The sequence below is a fragment of the Hyalella azteca genome, unplaced genomic scaffold, assembly GCF_000764305.2.
Source record: "Hyalella azteca isolate HAZT.00-mixed unplaced genomic scaffold, Hazt_2.0.2 contig10098, whole genome shotgun sequence".
Lineage (NCBI taxonomy): Eukaryota > Metazoa > Arthropoda > Malacostraca > Amphipoda > Hyalellidae > Hyalella > Hyalella azteca.
Genome location: NW_025940147.1, coordinates 57,415 through 77,512, shown reverse-complemented (window position 1 = coordinate 77,512; position 20,098 = coordinate 57,415). Strand labels below are relative to the sequence as shown.

Sequence of the window (20,098 nt, the reverse complement as noted above, 5' to 3'; positions counted from 1 at the left end):
TGCTGAGGTTCTTAGCGAGCTTAGCTTTGGCGCGGTCGTCGAATGGATCGCTGGTCGGCACGAGCGTTGCCGCATTCTTCTCCAGCCATCGCACCGACCCGAACAACCTGCAAAAATATGTGAAGAATAAATAATGCAAAATAATTATCAGTATTCAAATGACAAACGTGGCAAAAATCGAGAGAAGTTGATAATATACTTACCTGCAAAGTTCAAATCTTTCCTAATACCTACGCCGCTTAGATGATTACAATTAGATTTTTACCCGTCATAACAAGAACATGAGAAAAAAATATAACTCCGTACTCACAGCAGTGAGTGACAGAGAGCGCATTTTCTCGTCGACGAAAACGTGAAATCACGGACGAACGGACAGACAGACAGACGGACGGACATGGCGAGCACAATAGCGAATTTTTTCCATAAATGAGAAAATGCGCTAATAAATATTAACATATGAATTTTTAATGAGTAGAGAATGAATATTGTAATTAATCACTTCAGGACCTTGAGATGTGTTCAACAAGAACACTTTATTGTACTTCACGAAAAATATTAAATGAAGCCAGCAGCGCACGCAATGCAGTTCGATAATAAGAGATGTCTGCACGCCCGCTGACTTTGATTTAAGTAAGAATAGTCGAATGGCAGTAATCATTAAAATAAAAAACTACGCTCTCAGAAGTAAATTTATTTCTTTACAATAATAAAACAGTACAAAAATTCGTACTAAAATTATTTAGAAGGGAAGTGACAAGAACACAGACAAAACATAAAATACGAAGACCTTCTATTCAATAGGAACATCAAGTGAACTATAGAAAAGGTACGTCAGCAATAGTTAGGTCTTTATTAATAGTAACAAATAATTCCTAGTGAATTAAAATAATTATAGCAGTTTAGTGACTAATACGAAAAAAGATCCCACAAAAAGATACGAGTAGACTGAATTCGTTTCTTGTAACATTAAAATGTAGTCGAATATATTAACGGCATGCGTATCTTGAAACATAAAACGGAAAAACACGACAGAAATTCTCCGCCTCTTTAAAAATCTTGATAGTTTAAATATCTTAAGGGAAATAATTGTCCAACAGCTTTAGGCTGCAGCACGATATGAATATTTTTAACAAATTAAAGACAGATAAAGTCATTTGAGCTCATCGGGATTATCAGATAATCACATTACCTTTTAAAAAAACGCTTTTATACGTGTTTTCCAGTGCTTCATTTACGACGCTCAAACCAGTCGTTAAATGAATTAAATAAGTTCTTAAATAAGCCACATCGCGATACATCACATCGACGGTACATTACATCGACGTTATATCACATCGACGGTACGTCACATCGACGGTACATCACATCGACGGTACATCACATCGACGGTACGTCACATCGACGGTACATCACATCGACGGTACGTCACATCGACGGTACATCACATCGACGGTACGTCACATCGACGGTACATCACATCGACGGTACATCACATCGACGGTACATCATACCTGAAATTTTTCGAACGATGAAAAGTTGCAAGTACTCATGCGGGACGTTACTGTTTTGTTCGACACTTCATCAGCTATGAAATATGAATCGTATTTACAGTTAAATCATTCATAATTAGAACACTAGTGGACAATATCAATTTCTGAGACTAATTGAAACCGGTTGGAAAACTTGAGAAGCTTATTTAATTATTTTGTTGTTATTATTTAATTACAAAAATGTCTGTAAGGCAATAATAATATAATAATAATAATAGTGTGTGATGCATTAGGTGCAGAGAATAATTCTACATTTATTGTCAATAACCGTTTACTCAGTTTGCTTTGCGGTTTCGATGTAAAACGCAACAAAATAAGTTACTTTCTGCCTATTCTTCATGTTTCTAGATGTAACCGCGTCTTTTATCCACTACGTTATATTTGCCAGTTCACTTATTCACCTCAAAGATTCCACCTTAATGAGTTAGAGTTGATTGATATGTTTCACAGAAATAAAGAGATAAGCATAAATTTTGCAAGGATTAAGGATAAAAACTTCGTAACAGCGACTCGAAGTTGTCATTTTACATCGAAAATGAAGAATATTAAGCATTAATCGTTGAGCATCATCAACATTGACCATTAATATTACTGAAGCTATAAGTCGGAAACGTGAATCTCCTTAATTTGTCTCCGCTTTACAAAACTTCCTAAGCATTTGTCCATAAATAACGAGTCTTAAATTACTCAGAAAAGTTTCACACACGATCACACAAAAAACTAAAATAATCAGGAAGAAGGCACTGTACAATATCTCCTTCAGTAGAAGCCAGCGTCTCTGCGAACGCAGTATAGCTCAATTTGTGCCGATGTCATGGAATGCGATGACGAGTATAAAGGAACAGCAACAGCTCCTACTGTATACACGGGATGGAGTATCACGGAACAGATCCTATATAAGCAGGATGAGAGATCACGGAACAGATCCTATATAACTGGATTTAGTATCACGGAACAGCTCCTATACACGAGATGAAGTATCGCGGAACAGCGCCTATAACGTATATAACCGGGATGAAGTATCACGGAACAGATCCTATATAAACTGCATGAAGTATCACGGAACAGCTTCTTTATAAACTGGATGAGGTATCACGGAACAGCGCCTAATAGGATAAGGCATCACGGAACAGCGCCTAATAGGATAAGGCATCACGGAACAGCGCCTAATAGGATAAGGCATCACGGAACAGCGCCTAATAGGATAAGGCATCACGGAATGGCTCCTAATAGGATAAGGCATCACGGAATGGCGCCTATAAGCGGAATTTCGTCGTCAGTTTGGTCCTCCGCCCAGAAGTCGGTGGCGGTCGACTGCTCGAAGTGCACGATGGCTGCGTTGTCCCGTAGCGACGCTGCGCTACTCGGGGCATCAAGCGCCGCCCCTTTGGGGTTGACGGCTTCAAACCTGTAATGAAATATCATTGGAGCTTTCAGATTTCCGCATTTCAATGATCACTAAAAAAGTCAATCGGTTTGATAAGAATACATCATTACTTGGATTCTAGTTGCCAACATTAAATTAATCAGTTTTGGCGAAAAATCTCTAATGATCGATACTTATTATAGAAAGTAAATTCACAGTCTTAAGTTGCAAGCCTGAAAAGTAATTAGAATATTTTGGTTTTCGCGGTTGTCATTCTATGATATAACAACACAAATGACAACCTAAATGGTGCTATTAACTTAGGCGGTTTAATGGGTTTAGGTTTAGGTTTATCATATCGATAACAGAAAAATTTAAATCATGAAACGATGGATCGGCAAAATAAACATTGATCAATAATTTTTTACAAAGATTTCAATTTACACATAATGGTAGTTGTGCATCGTTTAGGTTTATAATAAGTTTAGGTTTATCATATCGATTAAATAAAAATTTAAATCATGAAACGATGGATCGGCAATAAACATTGATGAATTTTTTACAAAGATTTAAATTTACGCATAAGGTAGTTGTGCATCGTTTAGGTTTATAATAAGTTTAGGTTTATCATATTAATAAAAAAAATACATCACGGAACGATGGTGCATCGTTTAGGTTTACAATGGGATTAGGTTTAGGTTTATCATATCGATAAAAGAAAAATTAAAATCGCGGAACGATGTAAGACCTGGCCCTGAGAGAGGCAGTGTGCGGACAGGAGCAGCGGCCGCGGCCGGATTTGCCGTCGCAGTTGCAAGACTTGCGTCGCGTCTTGTGTACGACGTCGCTCAGCTGCCGTCTTACCCTGCACGCCATCATCATGTATGAGGCAAGCATGATCATGTAGGTAGCTGATATGGTCATGTATTTAGGTGACATGATCATGTATTTAGTTGACATGATCATGTAGTTAGCTGACATGGTCATGTAAAAGGTCAACATGATCATGTAGTTAGCTGATATGGTCATGTATTTAGGTGACATGATCATGTATTTAGTTGACATGATCATGTAGTTAGCTGACATGGTCATGGATTAGGCCAACATGATCATGTAGTTAGCTGACATGATCATGTATACATGATCATGTCAGCTAACTACATGATTATGTCAGCTAAGTACATCATCATGTTAGCTAACTACATGATCATGTCAGCTAAATACATGATCATGTCAGCTAACTACATGATAATGTCAGCTAAATACATGATTATGTCAGCTAACAATTAACATCATCATGTTAGCTAACTACATGATCATGTCAGCTAACTACATGATCATGTTGGCCTCATACATGACCATATCAGCTAACTACATGATCATGTCAGCTAACTATAGTTAGCTGACATGATCATGTAGTTAGCTGACATGTTCATGTAGTTAGCTGACATGATCATGTAGTTAGCTAACATGATGATGTACTTAGCTGACATAATCATGTAGTTAGCTGACATGATCATGTAGTTAGCTGACATGTTCATGTAGTTAACTAACATGATGATTACGTAGTTAGAGAATATGGTCATTAAGCCGACATAAGAAAATCCGTATTCATGGTTCATCTTTATATGCTAAGTTATATCGAATGATTTACCAAAGAAAAATAGCGTAAACACAACGGCACTATTAAATGTGGTGCATGATCGACGTTCGAAAGTGGAACTTCATTATTTTATTACATTTATTTATAGTATTTATTTATTATTACATTATTTGTATAGGTCTAAACTATAAAAAAGCCTCATCATTTTTCGAATTATGTCAAAATTCTTAGATGTCCGCAGTACAACACAATTTTTGGATAACCAAGCATATTAGTAACAAACATTCAGTAAAAAAAGCGTCAAGCATCAACGTTAAAATAACTGAATTATTAGCGAGTGAATAATGGATGAGGCTGGCTTGGCTACTGTCATCATATCGACCTATTATCTAACTGGTCAGTTAATTAAAACTTCAAGTGAGTAGATAAAAGCAGCTAATTTAGTGTTGAAACTGATTTGTTGCAACCAAGATATTATGTAGTGATGAATACGATAAAAATAATGAAAAAATGTGCAGATACACGCGTTAACCTTGCAATAGATTCCTTTGTCAAAATCCCGATAGAAAAATCAGATGTTAGATGTGAGGAAAGTTTAAATTACAGAATCAAATATAAAACAGGAGTTGGAGCTCTGAACACGCAACACATGTAGGAGATTCATAACATTATGTCAGTCATGCGGCGTAATTGTAGGTACACGTTTTGCACTCAATTATGAGATGGACTCATAATCAGGTACACGTTTTGCACTCAATTATGAGATGGACTCATAATGAGGTGCACGTGTTGCACTCAATTATGAGATGGACTCATAATCAAGTGCACGTGTTGCACTCAATTATGAGATGGAAAGCTGCAAGAAACCTCAGACTGCCAGTGTATGTGTGTGTGTAACCTATAGAGTTTAGACACTCATAGATCATCGAGCAAGCAGACCCTTGACCGTTTAGGTGGTTTTATTTGTAAGAAACTTGCAATCAACAAATGCAGATAGGAACAAACAACAGCCGGATAACACAATTAACGTTACTAGCGAGTTTCAATCTAGACAAAATCCCAAAACACGAAACGCCCAAAGTTGCGGTAGAAATAGAACACAGAAGAATCTAAGACGACGCTTATGTTTATACCAGAAAGGGAGAATAACAGTATAAAATTCACATTCAGTTGAAAGAAGGTATAGCCATCAAAGAAATTCAAAAATAACTCTACGTTCAAATAATCCAAATACTAGACTAATGAAGCAATTCAAAGTTATAGAGGGACGCAAGAAGCGATAATTAAGGGTTATAATCAAGATATTAAAGACACGACTCACCTCGAACAGCGCCAGCACGTGTCCAGACACGAGCTTGCACGACATCATTACACCACGATCTGTCCCACACGATGCCACCATATCATTGTATCGTTAATGCCACGATAGCATTGTATCGTTAGCCACGGTGGGCGTACGATGCAAGTTACAGGTCTACAGAAGAGCCCAACACTTTTTCTTCTATCAGAAAAATGTCGTGGTTAGGTCAGCAGAACGTGACGAATAGCTCTCCTGATGCAGAATAGCAAAGACTTTGCCATCAGCGGACAAGATACCAACTCTTTTTGCTTAATGGATTCTTTTATATTTGAAATAAAATATTTAAAAGGCTCGAATCTGGAAATATTGCATAAAATAAAATTTTAAATTATTTAAAATATTTGCAGTATGTCTTGGTGTTGGTGTATCTTTAAGGAGAAAGAGCTTAAATAAATTATGGTCGTCCTACATTCTGAACTTTTAAATAATCATCGTTTTATTCTTAGTGAATTTATATGAGATTTTTATTTCCAAGCATCGAAGGAAAAATAAACATATCTTATCTTTTAGTCTAAAGCCACAATCATGATATTTAAACAGTGCAGTCTCCTAACCAAGATTCTGCTCTATAGCCACAGCTCTACTATATATCATTCAAGTAACAATTTAGAAAATTTACTTAGTATACTAAAATGAGCCACAAAGTAAAAAGTTTTAACGGTCTTAGTAATTAAATTTGAATTTGCACGACAGCCTGAAGAAGATCCCACAATATAAGTAATGCGTACTAATGCATTAAAAACAAGTAGCAAAACGACTATTCAATAGAATCCACGTGAAATATATAATTTTTGCTTAACTTTCTGTAGTTCGGGTAAGATTTCCAGCAATTGTTATGGCGCTTTTTTTGTAACTGTAGTAATTTTTTCTATTTAATATAAACCTCTAACATTCTCAGTAGCATAGTCATTAATTTTTGTGTGTTTTATCAACAAGTAAAATGGAATCTTGATACCAGCTTTAGTAAAAAAATAAGGCACGAAAAGTTCTGATAATGTCGATTCTGACGCGCACTAGTGAAGATCATCCACTAGAAAGTTCATCATCTAAATTATAAAAAAAGTTAATTCTCTAAGCGTACTAGACAGTTCATCTTCAGAGTTCATACGGCAGTTCATCTCCAGAGTTCACTAGGCAGTTCGTCTACAGAGTCAGCTTGGCAGCTCATCATGTGAGATATTATGTATCTCATCCTCAAATTTCAGAAGAAATCTCATCGTTCAAGTTCCCTTCAAGTACACCCGCCTATTCCTTCTCTCTTGTACCTGAGATTCTCATATGACAGTGAGCGGTGTTAGTTGCAGCCTTTATGAGCCAGAAGCATCATAACGAAATATTGTAATGACCGCACGCAAACCTCTTGCAAGTACCGAGAAAATGAGTGTAAAAACAACCTTCAACAAGCCCGGGTTGGGTTATAAGTAAATGCAATGTCCTCCGGATTGCAAGGCATGCTTTTATGTGCAGTTAAGTTCTGAATAAATCCAAACCTAATAAAAGATGAAATTAAACCATAACTATAGATGCGAGTTCACCCCTTAATTAAAGAAACCAAATTGAGTTCGATGCTCCATTATTGGAATATAATTAGAATCTTGCCACTTCAACGCAAGTGTCGTGCACAAACTTTAATGAAAAGTTACTTTCGTTGAAGCTGTGAACTCAAATGCAGTTGTGCAATCAATTTTTTGCAGACAATTGCACAGAGTGAGTCCAATTGGGCAGTTCGGGAAATTCACACAAAATTAGGATATACAACTTAGAATATACATCTAACTGATGACTAAATAACCTGAGCTGCATACTCCATTATAAGCGATATTATACAAAAAACAGCTAGTAGACTATAACCCATAGTAACTTCGTTCGGTTTACTAGGAGGTGAACCTAGATGAGCATAAAAAGATCAATAACAAAAATGAGTCGTCAGACGATTTAGGAAGTATGAAAGGAAGCTGTGAAGTGAATAAATACCTGGGCGAGAAATATAATGTACTGATCATATATAATGTAGGATTGTTCCAACACAAATATGGGAATGGCTCAAGTTAACATGTAGACGTTTTAACCCTCTACCGCCTGCCACGAGTAACCGGAGCAATATTGTCACAAGCCTACTTCCCAAAAAGGATACGTTCTAGTGAGCGCAAAATGACTTGCACTGATGGTTGCCGCCACGTACAACTTTAAAACGTTCTCTGTTGCGTACAAACGTCCTCAGGTTGCTACACTCAATAGTTTACTAATAATTTAAGTTGAAAGTCATGTTCCCGGAGAGTGACATACGGCGGTATAGGGTTAAGAAGCATATCAACTTCCTTATAAGTGCATGTCTTTTCTTAACTACAATATTTACTACCAGAATGAAATAAATTTCTGCCTCAGAACAGACAAAAATGACAGATTTTCAGTCTCAATGACAAGTTTAACTAAACTTTCACTAACTTCGCGTTGTAGTTACCAGTTCATCAACATTGAGAGATATCGTGTGGAAAAATCTCAACTTATTGTGGAAAACTGTTGAAGATTTTGTGTAAACATCTGTCAAATTTATCGCCTAAACAACAGCTAAACTTATCGTGTGAACAACAACTAAACTTATCGTACCTATGAAGAACAGCTCTAGTGGTTTAGTTAGCAACAGCTCTAGTTATCGTGTGAACAGTTGCTTATGTGACGTTTGAACAACAGCTCTATTTATTTCATGTGAACAACAGCTCTATTTATCGGGTGAACAACAGCTCTATTTATCGTGTATACAACAGCTCTATTCATTATATTAGAACAATTGCTTATGTGACAGTGTGAACAACAGCTCTAGTTATCGTGTGAACAAGAGTAAGTCATCAGGTGAACAGTTGTTATGTGACGTGTGAACAATAGTCTAATGTTATACAAATAAGAATGAGTGCAATATTGAGCAATACAAATAAGAATAATTGTAATATTGTGCACGGACCTGGAGAGGGTGGACGCCTGACGCGGTGTAGGCAGGTCATCGAGTCCGCGGTGCATGGAGATGTTGTCGTCGTCTTCTGATGTCCCCAGCCTCGCCTCCCGCGACTTGTGGAACTCTAATGTCGCCAGTGATTCTTTGCTCGGCTTACGGTAGCTATGCAAACATGAAAATGTTACATTAATGTACGAAACTGTCATAAACACACGTGAATTGCAAGCATCAGCAAACGGCACCCTTGAGAATGAACGGATGAAACATCCGTGAAAAATACTACTAGGTTCCATCAAAGGAATATATGGAATATATATACGTTCATGAAGCCCTCGAGATATATGAAGCCCTCGATCTGGGAGCTTCATATATCTTTAAATGTTATACATATGAGCTCATCCAAGTGTTATACATGTCTGCTCAATCATGTTCATATCACGCACAGACGCTAATTAAATGTACACTGCTTCACAGGCGGCCTCTTAAAGCAAACACAGCATGTGAATATAATATAATTCCGTTACTTTGAATTCGCAAATCATCAAAAAAGGACAGACATCTCTGCATTTAGATAGCATAATGCATTTTAGTTATGATAATGCTGACAATGATAATTCTGAATATATCAATCGCATTAATTTCATAAATCAGAACTTTTCATCTGAACGAATATTCCTGAAATTCAACATGCCGTACGTCTCCGAAATTATTTCCGTTTAGTTAAAGTTAATTTCGTCACCGAGTTCAGTTGTGTTAGATTTTCAAAGAAAAAAGAAGTATTAAAGTCAAAATTAAAAATACACGGTCAATTTACTGGAAAAGGGCATTATTTTATCTAAAATTGATTGTTTATTGTCATGTAGTTTTTTCAGATGATGTATGTTCAAAATCATTGTTATCAGAACCACCAGAAATATAAGGATTAACATTATCTTTACAATGATCGAAGATAAATATATATAAAAGATAATTATATACTGTAAAGACTTAGTACTATATAAGGACAGTTATAATTATATATCTTAGATAATTATATAGTGTAAGGACTTAGTATATAAAGACAGTATATAATTATATACAAGATAATTATATAATTAAAGACTTACAGTTTGAGGTAAAGGGAAGAAGCCACCACAGACACAGAGCTCATAGCCATCGCAGCAGAGCCCATCCATGGCTGCCGACAAACATAAATATTTAAAATAAAATTCACACGACACACTTACGCTTCACACGACACACTTACGCTTCACACGACACACTTACGCTTCACACGACACACTTACGCTTCACACGACACACTTACGCTTCACACGACACTATCCATCTCATGGTCCATGACACAATCCATCTCATGATCTACCCAATAAAAATTTACAGACGCGGCAGCTTCTGATTTGGAGTACCAGAAGCTGGGGCGACTCTAAATTTTGTTGGGGTATAATCCGTACCAACTTCATTATCAAAGAGAACTTTACAGCAATATTTTCATGTACAAAAGTTTCTTTCTCCAGAAGAAGCCAGGATGAAGACATTCCAATTTTTTAGAAGCTGGATTTTGCTTCGATAAATATGATGAAAACTTGTTACTTGCAGAGAATTAAGCTTAACTAACATCACTATTTTGAAGTACCGGTAACTTCACTATGCTTAACCTCTCATAACTTAACTAAGCTAACTTTTCTTAGCTATCATAAATGAATTAAACGCTTATAAATCGTTCAATAAGTGAGAGTGTCCTAGCAAACCAAAAATAAAAAAAAATCGTTTGCATTAGAAGTAAGTGAGCAACGGTTTAGGAGAATAATTGTAATTTTCACGACATTGACTTAAAAAATTAAATTGAAAAATTAAATCGAAATCAATTAAAAAATGCAATTGATTTCTACCACAAGTTTTGCTGGGATGAAATTAAAAAGTTACTGATGTTGTTGTCTTGAATTACAGAGATGTAATTTAAGATGAATACGATTGATGAGGATAATTTAAGATGAATACGATTGATGAGGATAATTCAAGATGAATACGATGAAATACGATGAGTAGAGTCACCTGCAAGACGAAGCCCAGAGGTTTAAAGACGCCAGCAGCGATAGGGATGCCCACGATGTTGTAGATCGAGGCGAAGAGAAAATTCATATGGATTCTTCGTACGGTTTTCTTGGAGAGATCCAAGCAGGCAACCACGTCCAACAGGTCTTGCTGTAACCACGGTTAGGCTTATCACGGTTAAGTCTATACATAAACGGTTAAGTTTATCACGGTTAAGTCTATACATAAACGGTTAAGCTTATCACGGTTAAGTCTATACATAAACGGTTAAGCTTACCACGGTTAAGCTTATCACGGTGAAGTCTATACATAAACGGTTAAGCTTATCGCGGTTAAATCTTACATAAACGGTTAAGCTCATCACGGTTAAGTCTATACGGAATCACGGTTAAGTTTATACATAAACACTCGAGGCATACACGGTTAAGTCTATGCATAAACGGTTAAGCTCATCACGGTTTAAGCTCATCATGGTTAAGTCTATACATAAACGGTTAAGCATATCACGGTTAAGTCTAGGTATACATAACTGCATCACGGTTAAGCTTATCACAGTTAAGTCTATACTGTTCGATAAAACTGTGAAAAACGGTCTTACCGGCGTTCTAGTAAACGGCCGCCCCGTGCAAATAAACCTTTATGCCTTTTTTTCAGATGTTACACGGGTTTTCAGCGTAAAATTGGAATAAAAACGGCAACACAGTGTTTATTTTCACGTGCCGGCCGGTTACTGAAACGCCGGCAATACCGTTTAACAGTGATTTTTCTAACAGTGATATACATAACTGTAAGTGATGTCATAACTGATAACATAACTACTTTATTTCACTAGATTAATGGTTATTAATGGCACACAAAAAGTAACGCAGATGGAAAGAACTGAATGTTCAGAAAGATATTCTCTGTTAGTATAATCTCAATGATTTCTAAAACTTTCACAATTTCGTAATAAATTAATTAAAGTCGCGCAGCAATGATTTTATTGTTGATAATATACAGATACAAATCAAAAGTTGTCAAATAATTGAATAAAAATACAGCCTTAGAAATATAGGTACGTATTACTTGAAATATTTCACTCAAATCTCATTAACACACATTGTAAAATGAATTAATAAAAAATATTTAGATATATAGAAATTACTTGAAATATTTCACTCAAATCTCCTCATTAACACACATTATAAACACGTCAGGAACGTGTCAGGCATTAAGCAGCGTACAGCACAACACACACAGCTTTGTGCTGTGCCTCGGGAGGCCGTAGCACACACGCAGTACATACAACAAACTGTACAACAAATAACACAGTAGAGAGTATGATAAACAATACAATAATACAGCACCAATCAACCACACACGGCACAACAACAACAGCACACGACACAAAAAACACAAGATGCGGCACAACATCAACAGTAACTACACGGCACAACAACACTACCTATACGGTACAACAAAAACGGCACAACAGCAATAACACACGGCACAACAACAGCACACAACACAACAACAACATCAACACACGACACAGCAGCATACGATACAACAACAACACACGGCACAACAGCAACAACAGCATACGACACAACAACACATGACACAACATCAACAGCACACGACACAACAACAGCACACGACACAACTACAGCACACGACACAATAACAACAGCACACGACACACAACAATAGTAGCAACAGCTCAGCAACAGCACACGACAAAATACACGGCGAAACAACAGCACACAACAGCAACAGCAGGTACCCTCATGAGGACGATGTCGGCGGCCACAACAACAGCAGCACACGTCACAACAACAGCAGCACACGTCGCAACAACAGCAGCACACGACACAACAGCAGCACACGACACAACAACAGCACACGACACAACAGCACACAACAACACACAACAGCACACAGCAGCAGCAGCAGCAGGTACCCTCATAAGGACGATGTCAGCGGCCTCCACGGCGACGTCGGTGCCTGAGCCGATGGCGATGCCGACGTCCGCCTGTGCGAGGGCAGGCGAGTCGTTCACTCCGTCGCCCACCATAGCCACCCGCACGCCTGTCGCCTGCAGCTGCTGCACCTTGCGCACCTGCAGCGTGACGGGGGTGTTAGTGTCTGCAGCTGCAGCGTGACGTGCTAGTGTCTGCATTGTTATTAGTTGAATTAAAATAATCATCAGCAAAGATCTCACCTTATGTGATGGAAGGACCTCAGCAAAGACCTCACCTTATGTGATGGCAGGACCTCAGCGAAGACCCTGTTTATGCCGACTTGTCTGGCGATGGCGCGCGCCGTACGCTGGTTATCCCCCGTCAGAAGGATCACCTCGAGCCCCATCTTGTGCAGCGTGTACACCGTCAGGGCGGCGTCCGCCTTCACCGTGTCTGCTACGGCCACCATGCCGCTCAGTTCCCCTGCAAAAATAGGTGGCGTATGTTTCAAACGAACTTCGAGGGCACGTCACACATAAGATTTATAGCAAGAATCAAATATAAACGTATAGGCAATGTATGCGCACCATTAAGTGCTATAAGAACAGCGGTGTGGCCGAATTTCTCCTGTTGGGACATCTGCTCGTCGACTGCGTCAGGCACGGCCACGCCGTTCTGCTTCATCCAGCCTCTGTTGCCGATGATAACCTGTACATAATAAATTATTTATATTGCAAGGATAAAAAGCTAGAGACTTATATTCAGTATGCAGCCTCTATTGCCGACGATAACCTGCACATAATACAAAATAATTTTTATTGCGAGGATAAAAAGCTCGAGATTTATATTCAGTAGGTTAACCTATTTTATATAAATACTGATTTATTAGTATTCAAGATATTGAATAATACTAATTGCGACCATTTCCGTATCAAATCAATCTGATTAAATCTTATTGAATCTAACTAAATCGTTAGATTAAATCAGAGAGTTGATAATTAAGGGAGTTATTCCAATTATAGAAGACACTTTAAAATATGCATTTCATACAAACCATTACTAGTTGAATATATGAATACCACATCGAAATGCTAGGCCTATAAATAACTCACTGTTTATTTTAGCTTAGAAGGTGCGTTAAGATTGTGGAATTAGTGAACTCAAAAGTTTACTAAGGTCGTAGTGATACTACCAAAATAGTTATTTTATTATTCATAGTTCACTTTTTAAGGCCCAAATAGAAAAAAGTATTGGCACTACACACCCCAAAGTGTGTAGTGCCAAAACTAGAGATGTCTAGGGCTAACCCTAGAAGTGCATGGAACTAACCCTAAAGGAGCCTAGGACTAACCCTAGAGGAGCCTAGAACTAACCCTAGAGGAGCCAGGAACTAACCCTAGAGGAGCCAGGAACTAACCCTAGAGGAGCCTAGAACTAACCCTAGAGGAGCCTAGAACTAACCCTAGAGGAGCCTAGAACTAACCCTACAGGAGCCAGGAACTAACCCTAGAGGAGCCTAGAACTAACCCTAGAGGAGCCTAGAACTAACCCTAGAGGAGCCTAGAACTAACCCTACAGGAGCCAGGAACTAACCCTAGAGGAGCCTAGAACTAACCCTAGAGGAGNCTAGAACCAACCCTAGAAGTACCTAGAACCAACCCTAGAAGTACCTAGAACCAACCCTAGAAGTACCTAGCCCTAAACACCCGCTACTAAAGACTCACGTTCACAGGCTCTGTCAAAGGAACACCAGCAGGCACGTGGCTAGAGGGGGAGGCCCCTAGAAGAGGTTTGCTAGAGTTTGTCTCGTCGATGACCTGCAGGAGCGAGGAGGCGCTAGTGTCCTCCTTCTGCAGGGTAAAGTCCACCAGCACGTCGTCCACCAGCAGCAGAGAGTCTGTAGGCTTCAGCGTGTACGGAATATTGATCCTGTAAGGTAGAGACGAGATTTAATTAATATTGTAATGTTGTTCTAGGACTGCACGACATTAATGAGAACTTGTATAATTATTATTCGATTATTGTTTAAATCAGGGGCCTCCAAACATTTTTCGCCAAGAACAAGCTTTCTGAAATCTTCGCGGGCCAGTCACGCTCATTTACTGTTTTTACTTCATGCGTAATCAGAAATAAAGGCAACGCTGGATTTTTCTACACAGAATCGTGCTTGAATTTAAAATTTTGTACACAGTGATTTTGTGTGATTTTTAAACACATAAAAATCGTGCTTGATTTTTGTACACACTACGAGATATACTCGGCAGGCCGGATAGAACCTAGCCGCGGGCAGAATCTGGTTTAATAACCCCTGATTTAAATAATGACCTCTGGTTTAAATAAAGACCCTTAGTTTGAATATTGAACCCTGGCTTAAATATTGACCCCAAGTTTAAATATTGATCGTTTAGTAACTAGGAACTGACCGCTGTTTTGAATAATAACCCCTGGTTTAAATAATGATCGTTCAATAACTTAGAACTGACCCCCTGGCTCAAATAATAATCGTTTAGTAACTTAGAACTGACCCCCTGGCTTAAACAATCACCCCCGGTTTAGATAATGACCATTGACCCCTGGTTTAAAAAATGTTAGTCCATTAACCAGGAACTGACCCCGCCTCGCGTATTCTGGACGGTGAAGGTGTGGTGGCAGAGAGCATCTTGAATGATGTGGTTGAGGCCACGACGGCGGGCTCAATGTTGCTCACTTGACATATGAGCCCTGAGCCTGACACAGCCCTGAACCCACTCGTGTGACCCATCACATCGCTGTTCAGCACACCTTTGCAGAACCCGCTTATCGCTGCACAAAATTTAATTTTTAACTTGCGATAAAAAAATTAATTAAAATATTAATTAAATTGCGATAAAAAATACAAATTTAATTTTTAACTTCACTTTAACATCACTTCTTGTCTGTTTGTCTGTCTGCTACAAATCTTGCAATCGAAATTTAATACATTTCTACTTATCCTATCAGTCTGAAATTTTGCACACTTGTGTAAAGTTGGAGACAATGCATGAATCAAATGTCAAAATAAATTATTTTACAGGTTAAATTTTTTTTCAAAATTAAAAAAATTGAAAAAATAATTTTGTCTTATAACTGATATTTGACACACTTTCACCTTTCTAATTGATCTGAAATTTTGCACACTTGTGTGAAGTCAGAGGCAATGTATGAATCAATTAACAGAATAAATAATTTTGAAAAAAAATTATATATTAAAAAAAATTTATATATATTAAAAAATTGAAAAGTTAATTTTTTTAATTTTTGAAAGTTAGATGAGAAATTCATTGTACATTTGTAAGATTGGAGATACTGGATTCTTTGGAAGTATTGTCTTTAAAATGTAATTTTCAAACGTATATTATTTTAATTTCAAACTTGCGATACATGTTAATGTGAAGCAACAAAAAATCAGCAAACCCTTGTAAAAATCGCTTATCGCTGCACAATTTTTAATAGCTGCAATTTTTAATTTTTAACTTGATCTGCAAAGTAATGTGAAGTAATAAAAAAATCTTACATGATTCAAATTCCATGTTGAGCCAATAATTGAGAAACATGAACGTTTTTACAATTAAAATACATACATGATTCATCGTCAGCGATATGAATGATAGTAAAATTCATATGAATGAATCACTCTAATTCGGATATAGGATGCTCAGACGCGGAATATGCAGCACCAGTATGATGTAAGGCTGATTAGGAATAGGAATAGGAATAAATTTTACATAAAATTAGGGATTGAGGTTAGACATAAACTCGAGATTTCGAGGGAGGAGCTCGGAACCGCCTAGCTAGAGCGCTGCGCGAGACCGGCGCAGTATTTAAGGGAGAGCGCGGGCCGACCGCGAGTTAGTCACGTTCGGGTGTTCGAGGCAGTCAGACGTATCGTGGATTCACTAGAGTGGCCTGCAAGTTTCCTGAACTCCAGCGAAGAAAATACACCCCGATTGAAAGTCCTGCAACTATTTGAACACCACGTATCGTGACTGAGCAGAAGCAGTATAATATAAATATATTTATAGTTTTATCCCTAAAATGCTTAGACTTGCCAGTAGCAATGGGATGCTCAGAAGCAGACTCGGCGGCGCCGGCGACGGCAGCAAACTGCGCGAAGGAGACGCGGGGCGAGTAGAGGGAGATGCGCGTGACACGAGGCTGTCCGTGCGTGATGGTGCCCGTCTTGTCGAACACCACGCTCTTGATCTGAGGGCGTCGTGACAAGGACGTCAGGGGTGACATGGGAGACAAGGGCTTCAGGTGTGACAAGGGCGACAAGGGCGTCAAGGGCGTAAGGACCAGGGCGTCAAGTGAGACAAGGGCGTCAAGTGAAAAGTTCGTCACTTGTGATAAGCGCATGGTAAATGTAAAGAATCTTATTAGTTTGTTGTTGTTGTTATGTATATCGTCGTGAAGCTCATGCATGAAGAGGATTATAAGAGCATCTTAGTTCGGGGCATTGACATTCATTGTCTCCTGTGGCTTACAGACAACTGAATCGGAAGTTGATTGAAAAATGAGTGAAAAAGTTGCTGAATGCCCATTAACCCTCTACCGCCAGACATGAGTAACCGGAGCAATATTGTCACAAGCCTACTTCCCAAAAAGGATACGTTCTAGTGAGCGCAATAGGACGTGCACTGATGGTTGCCGCCACGTATACAACTTTAATATGTTCTCTGTTACGTACAAACGTCCTCAGGTTGCTACACTCAATAGTTTACGTATAATTTAAGTTGAAAGTTATGTTCTCGGAGAGTGACATGCGGCGGTAGAGGGTTAAAACATGCACCTATCACAAAGTGCCCATTTTAATGCAGTCAACTAAGGATCAGTATCAGATACCCCTTGATGCCACAGACCTTATGGGCGTTCTCCAAGGGCTCGGCGCCCTTAATAAGGATGCCGTTGGAGGCGCCCACCCCGGTGCCCACCATGACGGCGGTGGGGGTGGCGAGGCCCAGAGCGCAGGGACAGGCGATGGCCAGCACCGTAATGCCGCAGCGGAACGCTGACTCCAGGATTATCTCCAGCTTTGTGAACCCTTCCGCCTCCTGCACCATGGAGTGTATTGTTTAAATAATTTTACAACTTTTACTGCTTGGCGGAGTTTATTATTTAACTAAGTTTTTCAAAATATAAAACTTGGCACCTTAAAATTTGATACCACTAGTTCAAGGTACAAGTAAGATAATAAAAGTTGTGTAGAACACTAATTTCATCCTAATGATCACTCATCCCTCACTATTATCTGTAAATATTTGTAGTAGAAATATTTTCCAAACATTTCGTAAACATTTGTAGTAGAGATATTTTCCAAAAATTTCGTAAACATTTGTAGTAGAAATATTTTCCAAACATTTCGTAAATATTTGTAGTAGAGATATTTTCCAAACATTTCGTGAACATTTGTAGTAGAAATATTTTTCAAACATTTCGTAAATATTTGTAGTAGCAATATTTTTCAAACATTTTGTAAACACTTGTAGTAGAAATGTTGTCTAGAAATTTCGTAAACATTTGAAATTTGTAGTAGGAATGTTCTCCAAACATTTCGTCAACATTTGTAGTAGAATTGTTCTCTAGACATTTCGTAAACATTTGTAGCAGAAATGTTTTTCAAACATTTCGTAAACATTTGTAGATGAGTACATGATTGCTCAGTGAACATCGTGTCATATCCATGTCTGAATTTCTAACACTAACGTGCAGCCATAAAATTTCAAGACAAATTCATCCTATTCGTACTAACAAAATCTGTGAAAATTATCTAAAGAGTACAAAGGAACTAATCGATAATGCAAATCGTCACATTCTAGATCAAAAAAATTATTTTGGCGCTAGTAAAAGAGCTTTTATGCAGCGTGTATGACCAATTTAAAATGTGACTGGATATCAGCACGCACACAATTCCAATTAGCAAAACATAGATAAACCTCAAAAAAGTTATTAGAAATACGCTTTTCTCCCTAACAAATTGAGAGACTTTAATACAAATTCAGCAATTTTAAATGATCAAACTGACTCTCTGCTGCCAGTTGGGCTCGACGAGGCTGATATCAATGTAGCCGACGATGATCCAGGAGACGAGGGTGAGGGAGGAGACCGTCACGACGAAGGGCACGAAGTAGCCCGCTATGCGGTCCGCTAGCTGCTGGATGGGCGCCTTGCTCGTCTGGGCCTCTTCGATCAGCTTCACGATCTGATCAGTATACACTTTATTGAGATCTCAGACTTCGTTAATGATCTGAAGATTCATAAATGATCTAAAGATTCATAAATGATATAAAGTTTCATGGATGATATAAAGATTCATAGACTATAAAGACTCATAGATGATCTAAAGATTCATAAATGATCTAAGAATTCGTTGATGAATGTCAGATTCGTGTTAATGTCAGATAGTAGTGAATGGTTTTAAAGATTCATAAATGATCTAAAGATTCATAACTTATGAGATGATTCACGAATGTTCTGATATTCACGAATGAGTTGGAAATTAAATATGATCAGTTAATAATATAGCATTGATAGGTATTAAATTTGACATTTGATAACAACACACGGCATTAAATTCGTTTCTACGTCACAGTAGCGCAACAACCCTACGATCGCAGCAGGCGACAAACTGCCTGCATCACATCGCCTGCACCAGCAGCAGCAGCAGGCCATACCTGCGCCAGGGTTGTGTCCTGCCCGATGAGGGTTGCCTGCACCAGCAGCAGCAGGCCATACCTGCGCCAGGGTTGTGTCCTGCCCGATGAGGGTTGCCTGCACCAGCAGCAGCAGCAGGTCATACCTGCGCCAGGGTTGTGTCCTGCCCGATGAGGGTGGCCTGCACCAGCAGCAGGCCGTTCTGGTTGATGCTGCCACCGATGACGGCAGAGCCTGGCTTCTTAGCGACCGGCATACTCTCGCCTGTGATGAGGGACTCGTCTGCTGTGCTCGTGCCTGTCAGCACGCGTCCGTCTACAGGGATCTTCTCGCCTGGCTTCACCTGAACGTAACGGTTCCATCATATAATTATTGTTCTATAACAATAATAATAATTATGAATAATTATTGTTTTATAATAATAATTGTTATGAATAATTATTGTCTTGTAATAATAATTGTTATGAATAATTATTATCTTATAATAATAATTTTTCTGGATAATTATTGTCTTATAATAATAATTGTTCTGAATAGTTATTGTTCTAAAATAATAATTCTTCTGAATAATAACAGAGATTTTTGGTGGCAGTTTAATAGAGAGA

At 38.3% G+C, this 20,098-nt stretch overlaps 1 protein-coding gene across 1 annotated transcript in view; it reads right to left on the bottom strand.

Annotated features, from left to right (window-relative positions):
* Nucleotides 1-723: 723 nt before the first annotated feature.
* LOC108668475 (copper-transporting ATPase 2) overlaps nt 724-20,098 on the bottom strand; it is a 33,382-nt gene continuing 14,007 nt past the window's right edge. The window contains exons 14-27 of the mRNA XM_047882287.1: nt 19,639-19,836; nt 18,865-19,041; nt 17,702-17,893; nt 16,892-17,045; nt 15,437-15,626; nt 14,549-14,753; nt 13,412-13,532; nt 13,120-13,307; nt 12,824-12,982; nt 10,882-11,031; nt 9,936-10,006; nt 8,839-8,991; nt 3,665-3,781; nt 724-2,958 (exon numbers count right to left, since the gene is read on the bottom strand). Of these exons, the coding sequence (XP_047738243.1) occupies nt 2,793-2,958; nt 3,665-3,781; nt 8,839-8,991; nt 9,936-10,006; nt 10,882-11,031; nt 12,824-12,982; nt 13,120-13,307; nt 13,412-13,532; nt 14,549-14,753; nt 15,437-15,626; nt 16,892-17,045; nt 17,702-17,893; nt 18,865-19,041; nt 19,639-19,836 (2,241 nt within the window). The 3' untranslated portion in view covers nt 724-2,792. The remainder of the gene's footprint in view (nt 2,959-3,664; nt 3,782-8,838; nt 8,992-9,935; nt 10,007-10,881; nt 11,032-12,823; nt 12,983-13,119; nt 13,308-13,411; nt 13,533-14,548; nt 14,754-15,436; nt 15,627-16,891; nt 17,046-17,701; nt 17,894-18,864; nt 19,042-19,638; nt 19,837-20,098) is intronic.